At 46.2% G+C, this 25,540-nt stretch overlaps 2 protein-coding genes across 3 annotated transcripts in view; both read left to right on the forward strand.

Annotated features, from left to right (window-relative positions):
* Positions 1-17,115, forward strand: part of IPO9 (importin 9) — a 38,828-nt gene extending 21,713 nt beyond the window's left edge. The window contains exons 11-24 of the mRNA XM_027697682.1: positions 107-205; positions 304-410; positions 1,526-1,665; positions 3,243-3,402; positions 4,402-4,628; positions 4,838-4,986; positions 5,845-5,973; positions 7,196-7,471; positions 9,503-9,669; positions 11,669-11,802; positions 13,267-13,386; positions 14,301-14,402; positions 14,804-14,880; positions 15,473-17,115. Of these exons, the coding sequence (XP_027553483.1) occupies positions 107-205; positions 304-410; positions 1,526-1,665; positions 3,243-3,402; positions 4,402-4,628; positions 4,838-4,986; positions 5,845-5,973; positions 7,196-7,471; positions 9,503-9,669; positions 11,669-11,802; positions 13,267-13,386; positions 14,301-14,402; positions 14,804-14,880; positions 15,473-15,583 (1,998 nt within the window). The 3' untranslated portion in view covers positions 15,584-17,115. The remainder of the gene's footprint in view (positions 1-106; positions 206-303; positions 411-1,525; positions 1,666-3,242; positions 3,403-4,401; positions 4,629-4,837; positions 4,987-5,844; positions 5,974-7,195; positions 7,472-9,502; positions 9,670-11,668; positions 11,803-13,266; positions 13,387-14,300; positions 14,403-14,803; positions 14,881-15,472) is intronic.
* A 1,778-nt stretch (positions 17,116-18,893) lies between these two features.
* LZTR1 (leucine zipper like transcription regulator 1) overlaps positions 18,894-25,540 on the forward strand; it is a 35,193-nt gene continuing 28,546 nt past the window's right edge. For both annotated transcript variants that reach the window (XM_027697723.1, XM_027697724.1), the window contains exons 1-8: positions 18,894-19,079; positions 19,152-19,214; positions 19,389-19,445; positions 19,996-20,075; positions 20,440-20,548; positions 22,484-22,567; positions 24,012-24,069; positions 24,630-24,769. In XM_027697723.1, the coding sequence (XP_027553524.1) occupies positions 18,904-19,079; positions 19,152-19,214; positions 19,389-19,445; positions 19,996-20,075; positions 20,440-20,548; positions 22,484-22,567; positions 24,012-24,069; positions 24,630-24,769 (767 nt within the window). In that variant the 5' untranslated portion in view covers positions 18,894-18,903. The remainder of the gene's footprint in view (positions 19,080-19,151; positions 19,215-19,388; positions 19,446-19,995; positions 20,076-20,439; positions 20,549-22,483; positions 22,568-24,011; positions 24,070-24,629; positions 24,770-25,540) is intronic.

A 25,540-nucleotide genomic window follows, 5' to 3' on the forward strand; every position in this document is an offset into this window, starting at 1 on the left:
AATTCTGAAAGTAGTTTTGCAAAACAGGTGTCTGGGAACAGCAAAGCTGCCTTTTACCCGTGGTGTCATGAATGCTCAGCTGCCCAATTCTTCTTGTTTCCTTTAGATAAAAGTTTGGACTGCGAATCCCCAGCAGTTTGTGGAGGATGAAGATGATGATACGTTTTCCTACACAGTGAGGATTGCTGCACAGGATCTGCTGCTGGTATGAAATGTGCTCCACGTTCAGATACAAATGGAACAGCAATAACAAATAACAAAACCTGGCCATACAAATGAGTGTCACCATTTCCTTCTGCACAGGCTGTGGCTGCTGATTTCCAGAATGAGAGTGCAACTGCCCTGGCTGCAGCAGCTACGAGGCATTTGCAGGAGGCTGAGCAGGCTAAAAACAGCGGCGCTGAGCACTGGTGAGGGGCTGGAGTGGGAGGACACGGCACTGCTGGGAGTGTGGAGCTCTCCTGCAGCATGACTGAATCCCATGTTATCCATGACACTGCTCCTGGTGGAATCTGAGAGCTCTGATTAGAAGAAGCCAAAGGAAGTAGAGCAGTTCTTGAGCCAGATGACAAAATCTTAATGTGGGATACTTCAGGCAATTCCCAGCACAAGCAAGTTGTGCCCAGGCTCCCTCCCTCCAGAGCTTGACATTCCTTAAAGCATCTCACAGGAAACAATAATTGGTTTTACAAAATCAGAAGAGAAATAGGCAATACTTTCACTTTGTGTTCAGTTAATTGAGTTCAAAATTTCAGGAATACATATAAATATATATTATTTTCTTTTTTTACTTGATATGGAGAAGTGAGGTAGGTGCTGTACGCAGATAAATGCATTCAATTTTAGGACTTCAGAGTTGCAGTTTTTAATGTTATGTGGGGATAGAAGAAGAAAACTCCATTGCAGGAGTACCTGGTTGCTGGTCTGTAACGATTCTCTCTTGGTTTTACAGTGCACTGGTTCAGTGTTTGTGTTTAGTTTGAATATTAAAGTCAGAGTAGCCACTGAGCAGCAGCTGAGTGTCCATGAAATCAGACATGAAGTCCCTGTCTGCCTTAAATGTGAGAAAGTAGATTCTTGGCTTCATAAAAGCTTCATAAAACCAAGGAGAAGTGATATTTGCACATAACTATTTCATTATAATTAACAAAATGCTAATGCAAAATTAGACATTTTTAAACTTTTAATGTACTGGGTATCCCAGTGCTCCTGCACATAATTAATCAAGGCACAGCTGGAACACAAGGCTTCATGGAAGAGGCTCATCTCTTATTTATTATGAGAACAAAATTGGTACAGGTAACAACTATTCAACCAATATTTTAGGAAGTGACTGAGAATGCTGCCTATCCTGGGGGAGTTTCCAAGCCCTCATCCTACAGGGGTTTTGAGTGTTCATTTCTTTAAGGGCTTTTTTAAATTCTCTTTTGGGATCAAGAAATTTACTCATGGCTTCACTTCAGAATGTGATTTTCTTGAGGTGATGATGGAGGAAAAGTGTAAAGGCATCTGAACTCTTTTGCAGGTGGAAAATACACGAAGCCTGTATGCTGGCCCTGGGCTCAGTCAAGTCTATAATTACAGACAGTGTGAAGAATGGGAGAATACACTTTGATATGCATGGCTTCCTGACAAATGTGGTCCTGGCAGACCTCAACCTTTCAGGTAGGTGGGACCCTGCATCCCTGGGAGTAACTGCTGAGTGCCAAACATAGGGAGTCTCCCTGAATCAACTCAGGTTGCTCTATGCATGTGGTGTTGGGAAATGCAGTTGTGCACCTTGTTCCTGTGAGAAAAATAAATCATGTGAGTTCATATGTGCTCCCAGTTCTAATATAAGTCCGTTATATGTGGGACTGCTTTCAGTTGGAACTCAGTGCTGGCTGGATGTTTGAGCCTGTAGGGTTTGGGGACCTCGGTGAAAAAAACTGTTCTGTTGTCTTGTGTCTGTTCCTGGGAAAGACACCAGCAGTGTTTAACCGCCTTCAGAATTCCTGCAGCACCATATCATCCTTTTTTTTTTTATGCTGAGGCTGACAGTAGTTGTAGCACATGAATTCAAATAATTCTTCTGGCTAAATGAGATTCTGTTATTGGGAACTCAGCAGGCTTCTCTCTGTGTTATCTTACATCAGTGGGCAAGAAAGTAAAAAGAATTGTTGAAAGTCAGACCTCAAAAGTCCTTGCAAATTAAAATTTTAGGACTTTAGAGCTATGTGAGTCCACACTGATTTGCATCAGTGCAAATGGGTGCTTTCATTAAAGAAACATTTATTTAGCCCATTACAAAGAGGGGGTTTTGACTGAAGAAATAGTGTGCAATGCATGTAAAAAACCAACCTCAGCAATTAACACATATTTACATACATTTACATCTGTGGCATTGGGTTGTAAATGAGCTATTGTGCTCTAGGAAGGGCTCCTGGAGTCAGTGTGGAGATGATTCTCGCAGGATATCCATTTAATGGTCAGTAATGGTACAGACAAACAAATCAGGATACTGACTTAGATAACCAAGATATACTTGCTGTGCATCTTGCACACAGTGTTTTATGTCCTCATCTTAAAATTAGTACTTGCAGAAGCATAAGTAATGTCAGTAAAGATGATGAGGAACAGAGAGCATCTCCTGTTTGAAGCTAGCCCAGATAGGTAAGGAGGCAGCCTGAAAAGGTAGCGGGGTAAAGTGTGAAAAGACACATCATACCTTGGTGAGGGTAAGCAGGTGAGTACATAATGAGTGTCCAGTGCTTCTGTGGTACTGGTGAATGTTCTGTTCTGTAACTGCAAGGTGATGGCTCCAGACTAGAAAAGTGATCTGTGAAATACTCCTGGGTATGTGCTTTGTTACTCTGATTCTTCTCCCTAAGCTGCTGCTGTTTGCTGCAGTTGTGGACAGAATATTGAGCTGGATGAATGGGAATTACTGGAACAGCCTCTGTTTTCTTCCTTTGCTCTTGTTCACTGATGAACAAATTCAAGTGTAGTTTTCAAGTAGTTGAAATGAGGAGGGTCTTTTATAAACAAATGAGAAATTATTCTTTGAAATAACTAAGAATGTTAAACTGACTTATGCTGATGAACAAAAATTCTTTCTATGCCTTGGTACTTGTCTTGTGTGCCACATCTCAGTGTTTTCCTGCTGGAATGACACGATTTTAAATAATGGATGGCAGCAGCTGTAATTTTAAACTCATAAAGCTTATTCTAAAACCATGGGGGTTTTTTTTGTTCTGCTTCAGTGTCTCCTTTCCTCCTGGGCCGAGCTCTGTGGGCTGCCAGCCGTTTCACTGTGGCCATGTCTCCAGAGCTCATCCAGCAGTTCCTGCAAGCCACTGTCAGTGGGTTACATGAAACCCAACCTCCCTCTGTCCGGATCTCTGCAGTCAGAGCCATCTGGGGGTAAGTAAACCCTGAGGTATTCCCTAGTCCCAGGGACAGAGGGTATAAATCACGCTGATAAAACCAGTTTGTTCAAATAATAATAACATTTCTGTATGGGCTGTGTGAGGTTTTGCTTTGAAATAGATGGAGGCTTAACAAGTGTAAGCCTGCAGGTTCAAAATAGAATAATTCTCATGGAGTTCCAGGTTGGCTGCAGTGAAGTGTTGTAATGGATACAGTCACAAGGAGAAGCAGCACTAGGTTGTGATGGAAAGCACGAGAATGAAACCCAGATTGCTCCTGTTCAATCACAAAGGTGACTGACACCACACAGGCTTGTGGAGCCAATCACAGCAATAAGAAGTGTTTGGGGTTTGATTCTCTTACCCCATTTTTGTCAGAAGGAAGCTCTGCTGTACCGATTCTAAAGTGAAAAGTGAACATACTTGTAAAATCAAAAAAACAACCAATCACAAAAAATCTGCAAAAACGCCGCTGTTCCCCACTCTATTCCCGCCAAAAAAACACCTTGTCTCCTTATTGCACTGAAATGTTAATGAATAAATAAAGGCAGAGACTTATAACTTAGTTATTCCTGAAATTGCTTTATCATCCCCCAGCTCATGCATAGAACATGGTAACTAAACACTTTGTAAGCAGTGAATGTCTCTGTCTTGGACTTCTTCCCTTGTCTCCATCGATGGGCAGTTCTTAGGAGAGGTCTGTCACTGAGAGGCAGTGGAAGCTTCCAACATCACATGGCTCAATTCTGCTTGTGTGAACATCATGGATGGAATGAGGAGGGGAGATTCCTGATGAGAGCTTTCCTCCTCATTCCCACTGAGCTGCTGGGAGATCAAGCAGTAGTGGACTGAAGGGGAGAACTTGCAGAGGAGAGAACTTAAGGAATAAGAATGGATAGGATGAAATAATCCCTTATATATCATCTAGAGTTAAATAAATAAGTTACTTCAATATATTATGAATGTATTTTTATATAACAAATTTCTTGTCTAGCTACTGTGACCAGCTGAAGATCTCCGAGAGCACCCACGTGTTGCAGCCGTTCCTTCCCAGCATTCTGGATGGCCTGATCCACTTGGCAACTCAGTTCAGCTCAGAGGTGCTGAACCTGGTGATGGAAACACTGTGCATTGTTTGCACAGTGGACCCAGCATTTACAGCCAGCATGGAGAACAAGATCTGCCCCTTCACCATTGCAATATTCCTGAAGTACAGTAACGGTAGGCATTCCAGTTACATTCCCAAAGGACACTTGGTTTTGCTGTTGGATCTTGCTACTGGAAACTTAATCAATGATAATTGAATGAACATTGATTCCTGTGGTAAGGGTAGAGGGGAAGCTTGCTGCTTTGCCTAGTCAAAAGAGTGGTGGCAAAAACTGAGAGGGATGTGTGTGAATGTTTTAGTAAATGGTACTTTCTCTCTCCAGATCCCGTTGTTGCTTCTCTTGCCCAGGATATTTTTAAGGAGTTAGCTCAGATAGAAGCCTGCCAGGGTCCAATGCAGATGAGGCTGATACCAACCCTTGTCAGCATCATGCAGGCCCCTGCTGACAAGATCCCTGCGGGGCTTTGTGCAGTAAGTGCTTCAGTGGGGCATGGCCTGGGCTGGAGATGTTCCCTGTGCTGTAACGGGGTGGCTGCTCTGCAAAGAGCAGAAAGGCTGCTTTGGACATGCTTCAGTCACTGGGAGAGGTTTCTCTGTGGAGAGAAGGCAAACTGCAGCTGGGGGGTGATGCTTCCAAAAATTCACTTTAAACTGCTCCTTTGGCCTTCTTCCAGTCTCTGCAGTGTATCCCCAGTCATTTCACTTTGACTTTGTCATCTTTCAGCAGGAACAGTCTCCCATCATTGGTGGAATGTTCTGCAGCAGGCTACATGATTATTCCTTGCACTGCTTCCTAAGGCTTTTTCTGATTTATGCATCACACATGTATAAATTGGAGATAAATTATACAAGTGCCCTAATAAAAGATTAAGCATTGACTGTGCCGAATGATTGTATGGGATTAAACCCATAAACATCCTTATTAATATGCTTGTAATCTGCCTATTAATTGGTATGACTGTAACAATTGCTTATGGGTAATTAAAATGAATTTAAATCAATATAACCAAAATGAAACAAGTCAACTAGAACAGTTCTCTGGCTGTTCTGATTAACATGCATCTGTTTGCCATGTTTAAGTCGTGACACTGCTTTTAATGTCAGAACTGCCTTGGGAACTTTCACAGCTCTCACCAGTGATGTTTGGGTGCATGACTCCAGGGTCTTCAGATTAACAAATTGTTCTAGACTAAATTCAGGGTGTGATTGCAGCAGTGGCCACACCCCTGCATTTCACACCTTTGATGTTTGCAGCAGGGGTGGGTAGTGCTGACTTCTTGTACTGTGGCTGCTGCTGTGACAGTGCTTTGGTTTGTACTTTCCTTTCAGACTTCTATTGATATACTGACCACAGTTGTGAGGAATACAAAACCCCCTCTGTCCCAGCTCCTCATCTGCCAGGCATTCCCTGCAGTGGCACAGTGCAGCCTCAACACAGATGACAATGCAACTATGCAGGTAACACTGTGGGGAGGGGAAGGCAGGTACCACTCTGGGGAGGGTGAGGATTGCAGGGCTGTGCAAGTCCAGGAAAGCTGACACAGCCTTTGAGGGAGCCCAGGCTGTGCTTGCCTGGTGCTGTTGTTGACCCTCTCAGGAGTCTCTGCCACCTCCAGTTTGCCAGGAAATTGCTGTTGTTCAGGGCTTGCGGTGACTTTTCCTGATCATTCCTGAATGTGGAGGACTGGAGTGAGTAAAGCAGCACCCTGGATGTTTTTTGTTTTAATGCACTGGAGCACGTTAAACACACAAACAAACAAAACTCAACAGAAAAACTGAACAACACCAAAAAATCCCAAAGAAACATATCCATATTGCTTTTCTTCCCCCATAATAACATTCATCACACCTAGTGGAAGGGCTGTCTTCAGGGACACATACAGGCATAGGGCAGCAAAAGACCTCCTAGCCCTCTTCCTTGCAGCTTTCTGCTGTACTCATTTAAGTGGGAAGAGGAAGGCAAACTTGTTTGTGACTGAGCCAGGTGTGGGATGGAGGGAAAGCAGGGAATCATCTCCAGCATCAGTACTGCCTCAGTTTGCTTGCTGGCAGGCTTGGCTATGGCCTGATGTCTTTGGAGTATTTAAGCAAGAAAGGAAAAGCATCAGGGAGCCTTTTCATTCCAGCTACCTGCCAGTATCTGAATAACAAAGCTGGTTTAATTCCTTTCTTCTTAAGAAGTTCCATAGTGGCAGCTGCCCTTTGCCATGTGAATACAGATCATGGAAATGGCTTTTCCTAAAGAACAGACCAGTAAGAATAAGCTAGAGACCAGCAAGAAGAGGTTCCAGACCTGCATGCTGATTACTTTCTGGATCTTTGTGCTGAGAAGAACTCTGAAGAGCTGCAGCTCAGCTCTGGGTTGGGTTTCATTCATGCCACACTTCTTTGTCTTCATCTCTCACTTGTTAGAACCTCCTTGAATTTCTCTGCGTAACAAGATTGGCACAAAACTGCAGCTACTCGTTGCTGTATTTACTGGTTGATCCTCTTGATCGCTGCCTGGGCCGTGAGGAGTGTTGTTCTTGATAACCAACCGAAGTCTGTAGAAACTACTTGTGAATCTTCTGCAGCAGTTTGCCCACTGTTTCCATCTTGGTTCGGGGTTGTTTTGGGGTGGTGCCTTGGCCATTTCCTTTCCTGACAGCGAAGCCGTGATTGTGCTGATTGTCTCGTGCAGAACGGCGGCGAGTGCCTGCGCGCCTACGTGTCGGTGGCGCTGGAGCAGATCGCGCAGTGGCACGACGAGCAGGGCCACAACGGGCTGTGGTACGTGATGCAGGTGGTGAGCCAGCTCCTGGACCCACGCACCTCGGAATTCACCGCTGCCTTCGTGGGCAGGCTGGTCTCCACTTTGATTTCGAAAGCGGGAAGTGAGCTGGGAGAGAACCTGGACCAGATCCTCAGAGCTATCCTGAGCAAAATGCAACAGGCAGAGACACTCAGTGTGATGCAGGTGAGCAGGGTTGGCACCCAGGAGGGTGAGTAGAAGCACCGGGAAAAGACATTTTCATAATTTTTTTTCATTTTGTGCTTGATTATTTGTGGCTTGTGCAATCGGAGGGTCTGTGTATCTCTTGGAGTAGCCAGGAAGATACCTACTCTGATCATACAATTGTGGAATATCCTAAGTTGGAAGGGACCCAGAAGGAACAGTCCAGCCCATGGCCCTGCACAAGACACTCCAGCAATCCCACCATGTCCCTCAGAGCATTGTCCAAACTCTCCTTGAGTTCTGTGAGGCTTGGGGCTGTGACCACTGCCCTGGGGAACCTGTTCCAGTGCCCAACCACCCTCTGGGGGAAGAACCTTTTCCTAATATCAAACCTAAACTTCCCCTAACACAGCTTCGTGCTGTTCCCTCAGGTCCTAAAACCTTTTGTTGTCAGATTACATGGTAAGACAGGCTCTTGGGAGGAAGGTTTAATGCTCCTTGAATAGTGCACCATGCCCTTGTGCACCATGCCCATTTAATGCACCGTGCCCTTGTGCTTGTGAGCAGTAAACTTTTGTAGTGATAGGGGTTGTCTCAGTAGAGATGCTATGGCAAAGGCAGCACGTGGTTTTGAGTGGGTTTGTGCTGTATTCCAAGGGTAAATCCCTGGGAGTTGAGAGCAGGTGAGCTTTTGGTGGATGGGAGGTGTAGGTGGCCTCCATCAAGTGAGAGACCAGAGCATCACGATCTCTTCTAGCCTTGACCTACTTGTAGTGGCACAGTTTTATAGAGTGATTTTTGTCCCTGTGGTCTTCATTCTCTCTCCTGTCTTTCTTGTGTGTGCCCTCAGTGTAAAACAGCTCGTAATGGCTGCCCTGGTTCCTCAGCAGCACCTGGGGAAAGCTTTTTGCTGGCACTGCTGAGAAAGATCCTACCACTGCCCACAGTGCAGCACTCGGCTGAGGCTCACTCTGCTCCAACCCTGTTACCTTATTTCTCTGATTTTTGAATGTGCATTTTCAGCCAGCACATGATGTGTCATCAAGGCCATTTGAATGTCAGCAGAAATCTCATCTGCTTTAAGATTTTTTTTTTTCCCCTGGATACACTGCTGATTGTTAGCTGGAATGGCTCTCACTTTGCTTATTTTTGGATTTAAAAGATATAGTAGCTTAATCTAAAGCACTCCCATGCAGCCCCTGTAGCCAAGGGAAAAGAGCCTTTCACGATGCTGGATTTCTTCCCTGTGTTAGCCTGGAAGATGGGCCTCTGGAGCTGGGCAGCCTTTCCCTGAGGAAGGCTACAGAGATGCCCTCAGGCTGGGAAACTGATATTTAGACATACACAGCAAATGAATTCTGCCTCTGGTCTTTAGGAGTTAGACTGCAAAACTGCATCTTGTAAAGAAAACTTTCCAAAACTTGCAATTCTTTCCCTAAAAGCATGTGTTCAAAGTGCACTTAGAATTGGGAAGGTGCTGCTGAGTGATGATGTGATGGTGCAGGAGAAGCGTGAAGATGATGGTGGGAAATCCCTGGAGTAGAAGGGGAAGAGAATTTGTGTTCTGGCTGTGGACCCATAACTGTTCTTTGACCTGAGGATGTGACACGTTTTTGCTGGACACGTGCAGATTCTGAGCTCTTTGCAGAGCCACCTCTGCAGCTTCTGCTCATGGAGCAAATGGGGCATTTGCAGTGTGAGTGTTGCCATACCATATTTTTGCTGGTCAAAAGTCAACTGCAACCAACCTCTGATATTTTTTAAATAGCTTTTTAATCTTCACTTCAGGGATGTTTGTTAGTTTGGGCATAGCCGTGAGTAGGTTTATTCCTGCTGGGTGTTTTTGGGGTGATTGAACACTGCTGTTGACTGTATTAGTTTAGTGCCTGTGTTTGTAGCACAGTGTCTTGCAGCTGGTTGTACTTTCCCTTCTTCCTGGGGTTGGTAAGCACAGCTTCCATTCCTGCAGGGAACCCGGTTCCTTAAATATTTGATAAAACATTTTCAGCTATTAAATTATGTACAGCTAACATTGCCTTTCTCCTCCTGCAGTCCCTGATCATGGTGTTTGCTCACTTGGTTCACTCACAACTGGAGCCACTCCTGGAATTCTTGTGTAGCCTCCCCGGCCCCACTGGCAAACCCGCCCTGGAGTTCGTGATGGCTGAGTGGATGAGCAGGCAGCACCTGTTCTACGGGCAGTATGAAGGCAAAGTCAGGTGGGATCCACAGGTCCAGTTGTGTCAGCTGCCATCATCCCATTGCCATTCAGTGCTGGGGGAGCTGCTTTAGACTTGGATCCCTGTGTGCCAGTGCTGGGCAGAATTGGTTTTCCCTGCGCTGTCAGTTCAGCTCAGGAGAGCCCTGGTAACTGGAGCAAGCTCTGATCTTCCTCTTCAGTGCTCCTCCTGCTGCCTGGTGTTCCTGTGCTGGAACAGGTGGACAGGAGGGGGAAAGGGGTGTCTCCTGCAAGTATGGGAGGGCTTTTGGGATTGAACTTCTTTGAATGGGATGAGACTAACTTCCAGATGTGGAATCACCTTTGTAGACTACTGTGGAGTTTTGGGGTGTTGTAGGGGGTTTTGTAAGAGAATCTGGTGATTTCTTGTTGATTTGTTAATCTGTTTAAAGTCACTAAAGAAATCAACTGCAACAGTTTTTTCTCCCTTTTGCTATGGAGCACATTTGTGTTCCAGTGGAGTCTGAGTGCTGTACTCCAAAGCATGGAATGCTCTTTATTCATTTAAATTTTGCCACAGCTGCTGTCTTTGATCTTTCTGGGAACGTGAGGCCTCACAGACCACTCTAAGGGGTGTTAACTCACCACCTGTTAACTCACTTCATAGTGTGTGTTGTTATGTTATTGTTGTGGGCAGTCAGCCTGTGAAATAAATAATGAGAAAAAGCAGGTTCAAAATGGAAGTTAATAAATAATTGTGCAGGACAAGAGACAGGTTTGGGGATCTCGTGCTCTTTTTGGTCACACTTGATCTTTTTCATCCCTAAACCTGTTGGTTTATCCCCATTTTGACAGTGCAGGGCTGTCTGCAGGATCCCCTGAGGCTGTTTGTGGCACAGGGAGAAGCCAAGGCTGTAACTGATGGGGAGAACAAGGTTAAAGGTGGTTGTTCAGAGCTGTCTCCTTGTTGTCCAAGATCAGAGTTGTTTATGTACAGGTGATGTGATAGGGCACCATCCTGTAATAAACATTTTGGATTTGGGTTGTTTGGGGTGCCACTTACCATGCATTAGAAAATGCCTGGTGTTTCTGTGTCCTGAGGAAAAGCAGGGACTGCTCTGAGGAGCCTCTTGTTCAGGGACCCTGAGAGCAGCCAACACCTTCTGTGTGCAGCAGTCCCCACCTGGTGAGGGCAGGTTGAAGAAGTGGCTGTTTGGTCTTGAGTCACCTGATGAAAGGATGGGAAAACTTTGAGCAGCTCAGGGTGGCAGGTAAGGTCTGGGTCCAGACCAGCAGAACTCAGAGCCGTAGTGGGGGAGAGAGAGAGAGGGCAAGAAGTGAAAGGACAAAACAAGTTGAGTTCCACAGAACTCCAAAACTTCAGCTTGAGATTTGTGGAGCCTGGAGAGAGGTTTGGGAGTGCCAAGCACAGATGGTTGGCCTTGACCTGCAGTCAGCATCTTCCTCGGTGTGGCTTGAAAACAGCCTGGAACTGGAGAAGGTTTGAAAGTGTGGAGTAGAAATCTGAGCAGAAGAGGTGGAAAGAACTCATGAAGGTCTGAGTGTAGCAGAGCCACGAAGGACCAGAGGTGAAAACAAACACTGAGGCTGGAGAAAGGGAGCAGATCATGGCTGCACATCAGCTGAATTACTACTTTCTTGCCACTGCTTTCCTCTTAATTCCGTCTTCATCTGCACGTGGTGCTTCAGGGATGTGTTTAACCTTGTGGCCCTTCTGAGCTGGACAAACCTTTCATATCTGTGTGTGTGTGTGTGTGTGTACTGTTGATGGTGTTTAATCCAAAGCTTGGGCAGTTTTTGGCTGCTGTGCAGGTCAGGAGCTCAGTCCAGTTTTGGATGCTGACATAAAGCAGGAGAAATGGGAAAATTCTGTAGTGCTTGCTCTTGGCAAAAGTGCAGAAGAGAGGGCATGTGGGTGTCTGCTCTGAGAGGTGTTGTTCCCTGTTAGCAGGGCACTCTGAAAGCCAGACAGTTTGGGGAAATTCCCATCTCTAATTTTCCTATTCCCTGCTCCCCAGCTCTGTAGCATTGTGCAAACTCCTTCAGTATGGCATCAATACAGATGACAAGCGACTTCAGGACATCAGGGTGAAGGGAGAAGAAATATTTAATATGGATGAGGGAATTCGGACACGATCCAAGTCGGCCAAAAGTAAGTAATTGTTTTGCTGTTTTTAACAGGGTTTTTTTCTGTAAGTAGATGCTGTGAAAGGCCTTAAATAGGTCTGGCAGATCACACAGAGCTGTGGGAGATAGTTCCTGCAGAAGGTACATGTTGGTTTTTAGAGCTAATCCATACATCATGTACTTAATATATCTGTTATTTGCCTTAATTCTGCCAAAGACTGATTTGGAAGACTCCTGGTATCTGATTTAATATAACTGGATGAGGTGATTATGGGATGGAGAGTTATTCACTGCTGGTTTGCATCATGAGACAGAATTGATAATTCCCTGATGCCTGAGAGGAAAGTGGTTTTAGTGCATGCAGAGATTTTAAAACAAAGGGGTGTCTTTTTCAATGAGGCACACAAATATCAGCAAGAATTCCACAAGTTAGAGATGCTTTTAAGGAAAGCTTTGGCCAGTCTCCTGCATGAGACTTGTCTTATTTTTAGTTGGCTGAACCCAGAGTCTTCAACTGGAGGTTACTGTTGAGAGATTCATCCTTTAAATCAGAGAGGGCAGAGCTCTGGGCAGTTCTTACTGGGGGCTGAGCTCCAGAGGGAGGACATTGGGGAGCTGCTGTCCTCAGCCATCTGTCAGACCTTGGTCCTGCCATGTGGTGTGATACCAGTTGTGGGATGGGATGTGGTGGCTGCACAGATCCAAACTGGGAGCCTCTTGAGGCTCCTTGAGTCTTCAGCTGCCACGGGCTTGGGATTTGGAGCGAGGCAGGGCCAGGGAAGGACTATGGTGACAACTCAAGAGATAAATAGGGGGAAGCTCTAGGAGTATAAGAGGTAAATGATGGTCACAAAGCACTTGCTGCCTAATTATTCTTGGCTTAAAAAACCCCAAACCAACTGGTCTGGTCAGACTGAAGAATGGTAACTGCTGGCATTTGAGTTAAACAAAGATTAATGCTAATACCAGTAAGGGCTAAAACTGGTGCTCCCAGTTTCTTTATTTGATAGGAACTTCTGTAATTAAGGGCAAATGCACTGTCTAGCTATCCCTATGGAATAGTTCAGCCCTGCAGGAACACCAGTGAGGAAAAGATGGAGCTTACAGTGGCTCAGATGGGGCAGAGCCACACCTGGGATTGCTGCACTGCCCATTTACATGAAAGCACTGGTGGATGTGTAAATGTACTTCAGGAAAGCAAGTTCCAGATGACTCCATTAAGCAGCCTGCAGGACTAGAGTCACACATTCATTCAGCTGTGAAGATTTTCCCCCTGCCTTTTCTGCACTCAGAATATGCAAGATTGATGTTGTGGTTAAGATCTTTGGGAATGTAGCTGTGAGGGTATATGGAAAGAATGCTTGGAGGGTATGTGTCAGTTGTTTTTGGTTCCCAGCCTCCCAAACAAGTTAAAACCAACTCCAACAAAAAAAAGGTGTGTTTTTTACAACATTTTATTAAAAGCAGCGTGAATATTTTTTTCTTATAGATCCTGAGCGCTGGACAAACATTCCTTTGTTAGTAAAAATCTTAAAATTAATAATAAATGAACTCTCTAATGCAATGGAAGCAAATGCATCTAGACAGACAACTGCAGATTGGAGCCAAGGTAAAATACTGGGTTTGCTTTTTCTCTTTCCGTGGCTTAAATCTACTTTGTCTTCTCTTGAGAAGCATTCCATAGTAATAAGAAATTCACAGCAGTAAATCGTGTACCTGTAATTACATAGGCTTTGAATAGTGATCCAAAGGATAAGCTCATAGAATCAGAGAATCCCAGACTGGTTTGGGTCGGAAGGAACCTTAAAGCCCATCTCATCCCACCCCCTGCCATGGGCAGGGACACCTTCCACCAGCCCAGGTTGCTCCAAGCCCCGTCCAACCTGGCCTTGGACACTTCCAGGAATGGGGCAGCCACAGCTTCTCTGGGCAACCTGTGCCAGGGCCTCACCATCCTCCTAGGGAAGAATTTCTTCCCAGTATCCCATCTAATCCTGTCCTCTGTCAGTGTGAAGCCATTCCCCCTTGTCCTGTGACTCCATCCCTTGTCCAGAGTCCCTCTCAGCTCCCTTGTCTTGTTGTACAGATTATCATTAGCAACTTCCAGCACAACAGCTCTTCCTTCCCTGTGCCATATTTTAAGTGCTATCAATCTCTTCCAGGTAAAAATAAATAAAATGGGAGAATAAGACCAGTCAGTGTTGTGTATCCTTAGACCTGTAAATTATACTGGGCTAGTTTGGAAGATGGGATCTGACCATGTGCCAGTAAAATTATCCTTTTGTGGTGTGTCTGGTTTGCTTTTCTTCCTCCCCGACTCAAGCATCCATTCTTGCTGCTGCTGTTTGCTTGGCTCCAGTTCTGGAATCATTCCAAAAGAATAGGGAGGTTTGCAGGTGTTTCCCTTTGTGGACTCACACACAGGGATGTTTTTGCCTACAGACTCCAGTCCCCTGTAGAGTGATCACAGACTGGACCTCTTGGAATTGGCATTATTTCTAGAATATTGTTTTTTCTAAACAGATGATTCAAATGATATGTGGGAGGATCAGGAAGAGGACGAGGATGAAGATGAAGGCTTAGCAGGACAGTTCCTATCAGATATTCTTTCCACAAACAAGTATGGTGAGTAACAGCTTTAAAGTCCTTACTCAGAGCAAAAATGAATAGGTGACACCCCAGTCAAAGTTTTCTTCCCTTGTCAGCAGCAAAACAGAGGCTGCAGGCATGGGGAAGGAATTCTGTTCTTGGATTGTGAATAAGGACCTTCTGGAGAGGGCCATGGCTTTGAGTGATTAAATCACTGCATAATAAATAACATCACCTGGGGGTTCACAGGCTGCACAGGCTTCAGAGGTTTCTGTCACGTGACCTAAAGGAGTGAATATTCTGGATAGGATTTTTTTCCCCCCAGGACTGCTGAAACAATTTACTTTTGGATCCTTGGGTTTCAGCTGTCTAATAGGAAACTTCCCGAGATGTTTTGCTTTGTTTGATGTTAAAACCTGCTGATTTGCCTCTGACAGATGATGATTACTATGAAGATGATGAAGAGGACGATCCAGATGCATTAAAGGACCCTCTTTACCAAATAGATCTCCAGGTGATGCTCTAGAATGAGAGGTTTTATCAGATTCAAATTATTCTTTATAAACTTTAATTTTTTTTAATGTTGTGTTTTAACAAATCTGTAAGCACTGGAAACATCAGCTATTGATTGTTATCCCAAAGGAATGCAGTTAATTGAAATTTTTTTTGAAAGGGATGAGTATTCCAAAAATTTCTGGAGCTATTTTTCCGTATGATCAGTATCTATAACCTGGAAATGTAAATGGACAAAACTCTTTGAACAGAGAGAGATAAGACTTTTCCACCCATGAGCTTCACAGCTACTTGCAGAAGTCAGGAGTAGATTGAACAATGAACATGACAGAATTTCATACTCCACTTGGAGGTGGTCCCACCCAGTCAGCCCCTGTGTGACACTTTGCTCCTGCTTTTCCCACCACCTGCAGCTGTTGATGAGCCCTTCCCTCTGCTCCCACCCTTCCCTCTGCTTCCACTCCTCCTGCATCACCCCTCTCTCTTCCTTTCAATCCCAGGGTCTTACTTGGTGTCTGTCTCTCTTGACACGTGGAAGCAGCAGGATTTCCAAGAAGAGTTGGTGCTGACCAGGTGTTTTCTGTCCCTTCCAGGCCTATCTCACCGAATTCCTGTGCCAGTTTGCCCAGCAGCCCTGCTATGCCATGTTCTCCGACCACCTCAACGACAACGAGAAGCGAGTGCTTCAGGCCATTGGGATATAGACCCACTCCAGAGACCAGACCCATCATATCTGAACAACAGGTTATCTTTGGCTAATTCCACGTTTTATGATTGAACATAAAACATTTTCCAGTGTCTGCCTGCCTGTTCCAGGTGGACCATGGCCTCGTTGCGATGTATTGAGCCTCATCTTAACAGGAGTCTGCTGAGGGAGGGAATCCCGAGAAAGCAGCAAGGACATTGCACATCGGTCTCACCATGGGAGCACTTTCATTTTCCACAGTAACTTTCCAGGAATTTCTTAAAGATAAAAAAAAAGGTGTCCTTAATATTTTTAAAAGCAAACTGTCTCTACCTGTGAAGAGGCACTTACCTGAGTTTCCCACAGCACAGTTGGACAGAGAAAGGAACTGGGTCACTTACGGATTGCTTGGATGTACCTTGAGAAATGGGAAGGTTGTTCCTCTTGGCACTCACGTAACACAGGGTAAAAATCTTGATCCTACAACGTGACTTCTTTTATAGAACCACAGACTCTTATCAGAGCTGCCTGGATGGGATGGAGCCTGTTCATGGGAGTTTGGAGGGGAAGCTGAGATAATAAACCCGAGTGCATATCTTCTCTCCTGGTGTGGATGGGGCTCTGTCGCTCACATCTGCTGTCCACTCCCACGGGAGCAGTTCTGTGCTAACACTTGTGTGTGCACATACTCAGAGGAAGCCACCACTTAAACTTTCTGTTCCTGTGGCACGTGGCTACGAAAGACTGATTTTCTGGAACACAGGGAGCCACGATTTTTAGGGGGAAAAAAAAACCTGATTGTATTTAACATATTTGCTCCGTGACAGCCACTCTGAACTCCTCTGCTTCTTTCACACTCCTGTGTGTATTCTTATAGAGTGGTAAAAATAACATTTGCAAATTGATTTCCCCATGAGAACAGCGTGATGTATCTCAAACACCTCTCTGCCTTTGGTTCCCTTTTGGGGGAAAGTGAAAATAAAACTATTAAAATGTACATTGGTATCCTTCTTATAAAACAGATTTTAAAGGAACTTGCGCTTGTTTCCTGAAGTCACTTTTTAAAGACATATTTCTCCTTAGGACACTTTCTGTACATGTTGCCTGGAGGATGTCAGGAGTCACCTGAACAGAAAGGCAGTCCTGTGCTGGATACATCTAAAACAACAAGCTGAGCCATTGTAGAGTTTCCTTTCTTAAGAAAGGCACTTGCTGTTCCTTTGTGGAATAATTTGCTTCGACGTCGTATCAAAACCTCCATAAGCTGGAGTCATTCTGTATCTTTCTGGTCTCATGTTGTGCCTGAGAATGGGCAGAGCTGGGGCAATCCCCCATTCCCTGGAGACTCCTCTGAGCCATCCTCAAGTTCTCAGTGTTTTGTGTGCCTGACTAACTCTATGAGAAGCAGAGTTTGAAGCCTAATTTTTATGTGTCTAATAAGGTACAAGCTCTTTCCATGAAGTTGTGTCGCAGTGTCTTTCTTCCTTGTGGATTCTCTGGTCTATAAGAATATCTAATTAAACTTGGTGCCCTGGCCCTCCTGTCGTACTATTAGGAGTCTATTAGGAGTTTTGTTCTTGGGCCTTTGTCTCTTTCAGCTTCCACTGAAAAGGGAAAAAAATTAACCTGAACAATGCAGTCTCTCTTGGAAGCCCTCTGAGAAGCCGATGGCTGCAGGGGTGTGTCCTGATAGCTGTGCAGGAAGGGTCAGGAATGTCCTCAGAGGGACCAGTCCCAGCTCTGGGAAGAGGCAGGACCAGCTATTTTTGCCCTGTGTGTTGGCAGCAAAGGCTCAAAACCAGCCATCCATGCTTGGAGGTAAGTGAATGCCAGACATCTGGAAGCATCAAGGTGTGTTTCGGGGTGTCAGGAGTAAACAGCACATTGAAGGCTGGTTTGCTCTGGTGGGGGCTGGAGCTAAAGCTGGAGCTGGCTGGACTGTGCCTCAGAGGGGCTTTAGGCAGGTCAGAGGGTGGGTTTAAACAAGACCATGAAGAATGAGACTGACACAGTGGTACTGACACTGAACTGAGACATCCAGGGGTGTCTGTGTGATTGTAAGGTCCAAAAGGTGGCTGGGCCAGTGTCATGTTCCTGCTGGACTCGGTGTGTTGGGAGAAGCTGCTTTGATTTGCAGCTGTCAATGATTTTTCCAGGAGAGTGAGAAGGGATCAGTGGCTTTTGAGGACCAGTGCTCTGCATTCTTCCAGCTACAGCCTCAGCTCGGGTGCAGTCAGGGCTGGCTGGGCACGGTGCCACTGTGCAGGAGCTAGAATTTGGGACCAGCCCTGGAGCTGGTCCTGTCCCCAGGATGGGCACAGGGACAGTGTGGTCCTGCAGCACCTGTTGCCAGCGAACTCACCCTGTGCCAGGTTTCTTGGCAAGAAATACTCTGACTCAAGCATTCCCCTAGAAGAGGCTGGATAGAATTTGGGAGACAGTGAATGAGGGAGATGGTTTGAGGGAACTCATCAAGGTCCTGCTGGTGCTCATGACTTTGTTGCTTTTTGGCCTTCCAGCTGTCCTCCTTGCTAACACAATTCCAAACGCTCCATGACGTGCCTTTAAACAAGGATTGTGTTTGCTGCAGGAATTCTGCCAAAACAACTCTGACCAGTAATAAGGTGGTTGCTCAGGATGGAAGCTGCTGGACTCCGCGGAGCTGTGTCCGTGGTCTGGTTTTGAGGTGCAGCACCCCTCGCGTTGTCCGCTGTTGGGAAGAAACTTTAAGTAACAGTCATAGAGGTGACTGACACCATGTTAGGAAATACAAACAAAACAAAAACCGAAGGGTGGGCGACTGCACAACCCTGGGCACGTGCCACTGCTGTGTTGGTGCCTGGCACCCGCGTGCCCTGCTCGGGGCTCTCCGTGGGGATGAACCGGACGTGTGCTTGCTGGGTGTTCTCCTGGGAGCAGCGCTGAACCCCGACCCAAGTTCCGAGCCCATCGCGTTTAACCAGCCAACAGCCCAGCTCGGACCCTGGAATGAGACTTAATGCATAGGCGTGAGTATTGCTCTTGGTTTGTTTGGGTTTTTTTCTATTAACAAATAAAACTCTTTTAACGTATAATCCCGCCTGGATCCCCGTCTTTGGGGCTACCGCGGATCTCCGCGAGAACCGCGGGCCTCGAACCCGGGACCTTCAGCGCCTCAGCACCGCCCCCCGGAGCGGTGCATGCTGGGGGCTGTAGTCCAGGGTTGGGCAGGGGCCAGGCCAGAGCCCTCTGCCGCGGGGCACGCCGGGAGTTGTAGTCCGGCTAGGATGTGCTGGCGCGCCGGAAGCCGCGCGCGCGGGGCACGGCGGGAGCTGTAGTCCCACGGGGCAGGCGCGGGCCATGGCGGCGGCCACAGCCCCGGCGGGCGGTGCGGGGCGCTCGAAGGTGGCGCCGAGCGTGGACTTCGACCACAGCTGCTCGGACAGCGTCGAGTACCTCACCCTCAACTTCGGGCCCTTCGAGACCGTGCACCGCTGGCGCCGCCTCCCGCCCTGCGACGAGTTCGTGGGGGCCCGGTGAGCGGGGGAGCGGGAGGGATGGCGGGGAGGGGGGTCCCGGCGCCGCTGACCCGTCCGTGCCACCCGCAGGCGCAGCAAACACACCGTGGTGGCTTATCGGGATGCGATCTACGTGTTCGGCGGGGACAACGGGTAAGGGGAGCCGGGAACGGGGGGAGCACGGCCGGGGCTGAGGGCAGAGGGGCGTGAAGGGAGCGGGCTGCGAGGGGAGCGGGGTGCGAGGGGAGAGGGGTGTGAGGGGAGCGGGGCTGAGGGTCTGTCCGACCCCTGGCCCGGCTCAGCCGCCTCTCCCGTCCCTCCCCTCAGGAAAACGATGCTGAACGACCTGCTGCGCTTCGACGTGAAGGACTGCTCGTGGTGCAGGTGGGCAGCGCAGCCCCTCGCCCGCCCCCGGGCGCTGGCAGGGCTGGGACACACGGCGTCTTTCCTCAGCACCTCCAGTCCGGGTGTAAAAGTTTGTGGCTCTACCAGAGCATCTGAGGGAAGTGTCACCCCCAGCCAGCGCTGTCACAGCTGATCCCTGCCCGCCGGGGTCAACTCTGTTCCTGCAGCCTGTGGGAGGGCAGAGGGACCCGGCTGCTGCGCCCCTTGGGGCAGGGAAGGTGCTGAGGGAGGCTCATACCTGTCTTGCCTCCTTTCCTCTGGACTGCACAGTCTGTCTTGTCTCACCCGTGCCCCACTTTCCAACTCTGCCAAACAGATTTCAGCAGCAGCGTGTTTGTAACCATTTATGCTGCAGCATAATGCAGCATTTGGCATAATCGTAGTGTAGTCAAGAACCCAAAACTGGTGAAACGCTCAGGATCAGTAGAATAACTTCTAACAACTGTGGGTTTTTTTGAATTTGAACAGTAGCTTTGAGTGCCTGAAGCACGACCAGGGTGTTTGACTGCTGCTGTTCTAACTTGTGCAGGGCTTTCACGACGGGGACCCCGCCGGCACCGCGGTACCACCACTCTGCCGTGGTCTACGGGAGCAGCATGTTTGTGTTTGGTAAGGCAGCAGCAGGTTACAATTGTGGTTGGAGTGGTAAATGTGCTGCTGCGTTGGTTTGGAAAAAGAACAGGAGGTTTTTAGGAAGTGTCAAAAGATCTCATTCAGTAGTAAATCCAGTATTTTTCATGTGATTTCAATTTTAGCTTGGAAGTACTTTTGTTGTTTTGTTTAAAGTAAAGAAGACTTGAAACTCATTACCACAGTGATTCTGTAGGAGATGATGTAGAGGAAAAGTCTCTCACCTGTAGTAGATAGATACCAGATACCTGCTCTTTGTGCAATCTAGAGTTTCTCCTAATACAACACCCTGGAGTGTGTATGCTCCACTGCCTTAGAGTCTAATGAAATTCTTATTGCCCAGGTGGTTACACTGGAGACATTTATTCCAATTCCAACCTGAAGAATAAAAATGATCTCTTTGAATATAAGTTTGCAACTGGACAGTGGACAGAGTGGAAGACTGAGGGAAGGTAAGAGCTGGTGTCGTTGCCCGTTGCTTCCGGGGGCTCGGCACTGTTTCACGTGGCACAGGGAGAGTTAGTTACAGTACTGATGTTAGGGCTGCAAGATGATTGCTGCTCTGGTTTCTCAATTAAGTTTTCTGAAAATTATCTTTGGTTCTAGAAGAGTTTTTTTGCAAGACCTCCACTCCAGAGTGCACTGTAATGGAAATTTGCCCAAAATCCACTCTTCGTGTTTCATGTCTGTGACAGGAGGGATGGGAGCAAGGGAAGCTGGGAGCAATTTTCTTTTGAATTGTTTCAGTTTCAAGGATAGCATGGAATTTGTTGATCCCTCTTGATCCTGAGCTTTCAGCATTTCACGAAAAAATCAGTAACACATTACTTCCTAAAGTTGACTCATTTCAGAATGCCATTCCTGCCACTGATTGTGATCCAGCTACTTAGGATATTTTTACAATGGCCTGCAGTGACAGGACAATGGGGAATGGCTTCCCACTGCCAGAAGGCAGGGTTAGGTGGGATGTTGGGGAGAAATTCTTCCCTGTGAGGGTGGTGAGGCCCTGACACTGTATCAGGGATTAATTACACTGATGCTTTGGTCTGTGTTCTGCCCAGCCACCTGTGAAAGTTTTGTTCTTTCCCTGCCCAGTTATGAGAAAACAAGCACTGAGAAAACGGGAACTTTGTCCTTGAAGGGAGTTTTTGTATAAATTATATACAAAATGACTGGGTGACTGGGAGAGGTCGTGCTGGGGGCTTATTTCTCTCCTCCTTCCTCTCTTTTGGGTTTGTTCGTTTTGTTGGCCACCTCTTGGTAATAAATATCAGTTTTGTTGAGCTTGCAATGGTGTCATGGTTTCAAGATTTCAGTATGCTCGAATCCTCCCTAATACACACAGGTTGCCCAAGAAGCTGTGGCTGCCCCATCCCTGGAAGTGTCCAAGGCCAGGTTGGACAGGGCTTGGAGCAATCTGGGATAGTGGAAGGTGCCTCTGCCCATGGCAGGGGGTGGAATGAGATGAGCTTAAATGTCCTTTTCTGCCCAAACCATTTTATATTTCAGTGTTTACCACTCCCCAGTATGGGCCATACAGTGTCTTTACCTGCAGTCCTTTACATATTTAAAGTTTCTGAAAAGCAGATTTTCGTGGATAGGGCAAAGGGAACATTTGTAATTGTGATTTGTGGGGAGGGTTGAGGAATGTACAGTCCATTCTTGCATTACTGTTGCTCACCTCTGATGAGCACATGTTATGTTTTAGAACATACACCACATTAGTGTTTTCTCTTTTGGTTATCCTAGCAACTTGGGAAATCTTGGAGATTGATTCTTACTCATAGTTTACAAACTCAGATGTCCCTGTCCTTCACAGTGTTCGTACTGCACAGTGACCTCAGACAAGCCAACAGGTGCCTTGTGGCATCGCAAGTTTGCTCAGCCTGGCTGATTTAGTAAAAACAACAAAGATTGTGGAAGAAAAATTGTAGGTTTGATCTTTCATTGTGAGGACTGTATGAGGAACAGCCCTGAATGATCCCAAACCAGAATCTTGAGCTCTGTCCTGGTCTCATTTCTGTGTTCCACCTGCTTAGCGTGTGGGAATACATGTGTGGATTGCCACCTTCCTGTACCAATGGTGCTATGAAATGTCCAGTTATTTAACTACTTTCCATAAGATACTCTTAAGAGTATTTGAGTCCTGGCAAGGAATTAGTTGGAATTTTTTTGTTTATAAGGTGGTTTCTCTCCACTGAAGGCAGCAGAGTGCAAGACTAACACATGCCCCTCAGAGGCTCAGTGTTTGGAGGGCGGATGGCAGAAGCAATTTTATGTAGGGGACTTCCTTCTTCTTACATTTGCATTGTAGCTGTGACACAGATCCCTCTACAGCCCTTCTGCAGCTGAGATAACATTTTTTTCTGCATTTTCTCCCTTTGCAGGTTGCCAGTGGCCAGGTCAGCTCATGGTGCGACAGTGTACAGTGACAAGCTGTGGATCTTTGCTGGATATGATGGCAATGCACGGTATGGGTGGGATCACCCTCTCCCTGAGTGCTTTTGTGAAATCCCAGCCCTTCAGTTTCCACCTCTGTAGATGCATTTCCATATCCCAAGGGGTTTAAACACGCAACTGGAGCTTTGCAAACCCAGCCTGTTGTTGGGCATCACGCTTTTGCAATTCACCATCTCACGTTCAGATAAGTACGTGCTTAAAACCTAAAAATCTGGTCACTCAGAGTGGCTGTGGCTGCGTAATTTTACAGCCTGCTTGGTTGTAAGGATGCAAAATGATCTCTGAAATTTGGCAAGCGTGCATTTCTCAAAAGATCCCCTGCACAGGCTGGCTGATGTTGCTGAAGACTTAGAGAGCAAAGCTGGATTTGCTGTGAAGTCATTTGACAGAACTAAGAGCAACGTGTCGGCTTTTTCTCTGAAAATCTCTGAAAATATGTGATATTTAGGTTGAAAGGAGGTGGGATTTCAGATGGGAAAAGACTGGAAATGAGTGGTACCAAGAAGTTCAAGAGAGCCTGGTGCTTTGTCTCGCAGCAATTCTTTGAGTTTGCTATTGTTGTCAGGGAAAAGTCAATTCTGAACATTAATATTTTTTGTCTTGATGAACTTGAGGAGTAATTTATTGATTGTTGATGTACAGTATTTGCATTGTGAGAACACACAGAGATTGCCACAAATGAGGACCTGGGTTGCCTCCTCTTCTGAGGAGAATCTGCAGTAGAGTTTCCAGCTCCTCAAAGTCTCCAGAAGAACTGGTGTTAATCGGGAAAACAGATGGGATCTCTTTGTTATTTCTGGAGGAGGAATTGGTGTAAGATGCATGACTGTGGGACTGTTCAGTGCCAGCTTAGGGAGTCCCCTGAGGGCCTTGGGTAGCTGGAAGGAGGGAGTGGGTGAGAGGAGCTGTCTAATTTATGTTAAATGTGTCTAATCATGGTAAAAAATGCCTTTTTGCGGAACATGAGCCTCCAGGCAGATTTGAACAAAGAAAATGTCTGTAGTTACAGAGTAACTTGTCTTGGGAACAGCACAGTCAGAGATGTGTCAGCTTACCTGCTTTGTCCTTCTTTGTGTATTTAAGGAAGGATTCAGCCCCATAAATAATTGCTGGGGTCAGTCTCAGGAGTTAGCAGGGATGAGCAGAAGGATACAGGGTAATAAAGGGTATTTCTGTAAAAATCCTGAAGATTAAATAGCTCAAATGCTTAAGCTCCAGACTGAGTCACTGTGTGTAACCGTTAACTTCAGTGTACTTGTAAGCAGCAAGATGCTAAAGCAAGGTGGGGTGAGGCTGTCAAACTTAGGTATAGGGGAAAAAGTTGTATTTCTGTCAGTGGAAGTAGGAGATTCTTCCTGTGCAGAGGGAATTTTGATGAAATAGGGTTTTTGTCCTTTCAGTGTCATTACTGAAAATGAACTGTTTCAAATCAAGCATTTTTGTGTTATGACACAGATTAAATGACATGTGGACAATTGGCCTTCAGGACAGAGAGCTGACCTGCTGGGAAGAGGTAAGAAGCTTTAGTTTCAAGTAACACATAGAATTATGTTTTTTGGTTTTCTTGCACAGTTATTTAAAATTTCCCACACTGGACTGCACTGCTCACTCTCCAGAATGTGCTTTTGACCCACAGTGAAAAGAAACAGTTAAAATTTGATTTGGAAAACCAAGTGTATATGAAAGGGTGATTTTTGCTTGTGAATCAGTGAACTGAACCTGGACTGCCCACATGGATTTGCTGTGCCCCCTGTGAACAGCACTGCATTCCCACTCTGCCCACTGCATTCCCATTCAGACCATTGCCATGGACTGAGAGCTTGGCTGATCGGAGTCCTGATCCTTCCAGTGCTAGGGGCTTTAGGAATGTGTCCTCCCAACCTTTTTATCCATGGAAAATCAGTCTGTGCAGACACATAAGCACAGCAAGAGTCGATTACCTGCCGCCAGCTTTCCAGGGCGCAGTGTCTGCACACAGAGCTGCTGTGTGCTTGGTCTGCCTGAGCCTCCTCAGTGTGTGGAGTTGTGCCCTGAAATAATCCATTTCTAATTTTGAACTTCATTATCTTTCAGATTGAACAAAGTGGTGAAATTCCTCCCTCATGCTGTAATTTTCCTGTGGCGGTTTGCAAAGATAAGATGTTTGTTTTCTCTGGCCAGAGTGGAGCAAAGATTACCAATAATCTCTTCCAGTTTGAATTCAAGGAAAAGATGTAAGTGTAGACAGTTAATTCTTGCAAAATCCACATAATCCTTGACTGCTTGAGTTGAGAAATGCAAATACTTAAAGGTATTGAGGAAGGATGCTGCATCTCCTGACGAAGAAGAGTAGATAAGAAAAAATATGGACTGTTTTCATGAGGCTTTGTCATTTGCCATGTGTGTCAGATTGGTCTTTTTCAGCAGCTGAACAGAAAATTCAGTAGATTCACTTTAAATAGAAAGTGTGAATCTCAGCGTGCTCAGAATGGGATGCCAGATATTACCTTCCTAGGAGTTGTTGTGTGATTACCTGATTAAAACCAGAGGTCCTGTGAAATACCAATTCATACTGGAGCCACTGGAAAATGTCAAATGCCAAGTGTTTGTGAAAATCCTGAGTATTTAGTTTGAGACATTTGGTGTGACTTGCTCTGAAAATATGGCCTGATGGGATAAAAATACCAAAAAGTAGGAATACAGATGCACTGGTGTGTTTTGACATCCTGATCTGGCTGGTTTGTGGCTGAAGTGGAACCACAATTGAAACAGCAGCTGGTGGCCTCCAGCCCATGGCTGAAATCATACTGTCAAAGTGAGTGATTCCTTCTCCAAGTGGGACATGGCATCGGAATGGTGCCCTAGGAAGGGTTAGTTGCTAAAATGTGTGAGAATAAATCACCTATTCCTGCCCAGATTGTGTTCTTTGAGCTGCTGGGATTCACGTGAACACATTGGGGTTCACGTGAACACATTGGGGTTCACGTGAACACATTGGGGTTCAC

Source organism: Neopelma chrysocephalum, unplaced genomic scaffold (assembly GCF_003984885.1).
Source record: "Neopelma chrysocephalum unplaced genomic scaffold, ASM398488v2 Primary Assembly neopelma1_122, whole genome shotgun sequence".
NCBI classification, from domain to species: Eukaryota; Metazoa; Chordata; class Aves; order Passeriformes; family Pipridae; genus Neopelma; species Neopelma chrysocephalum.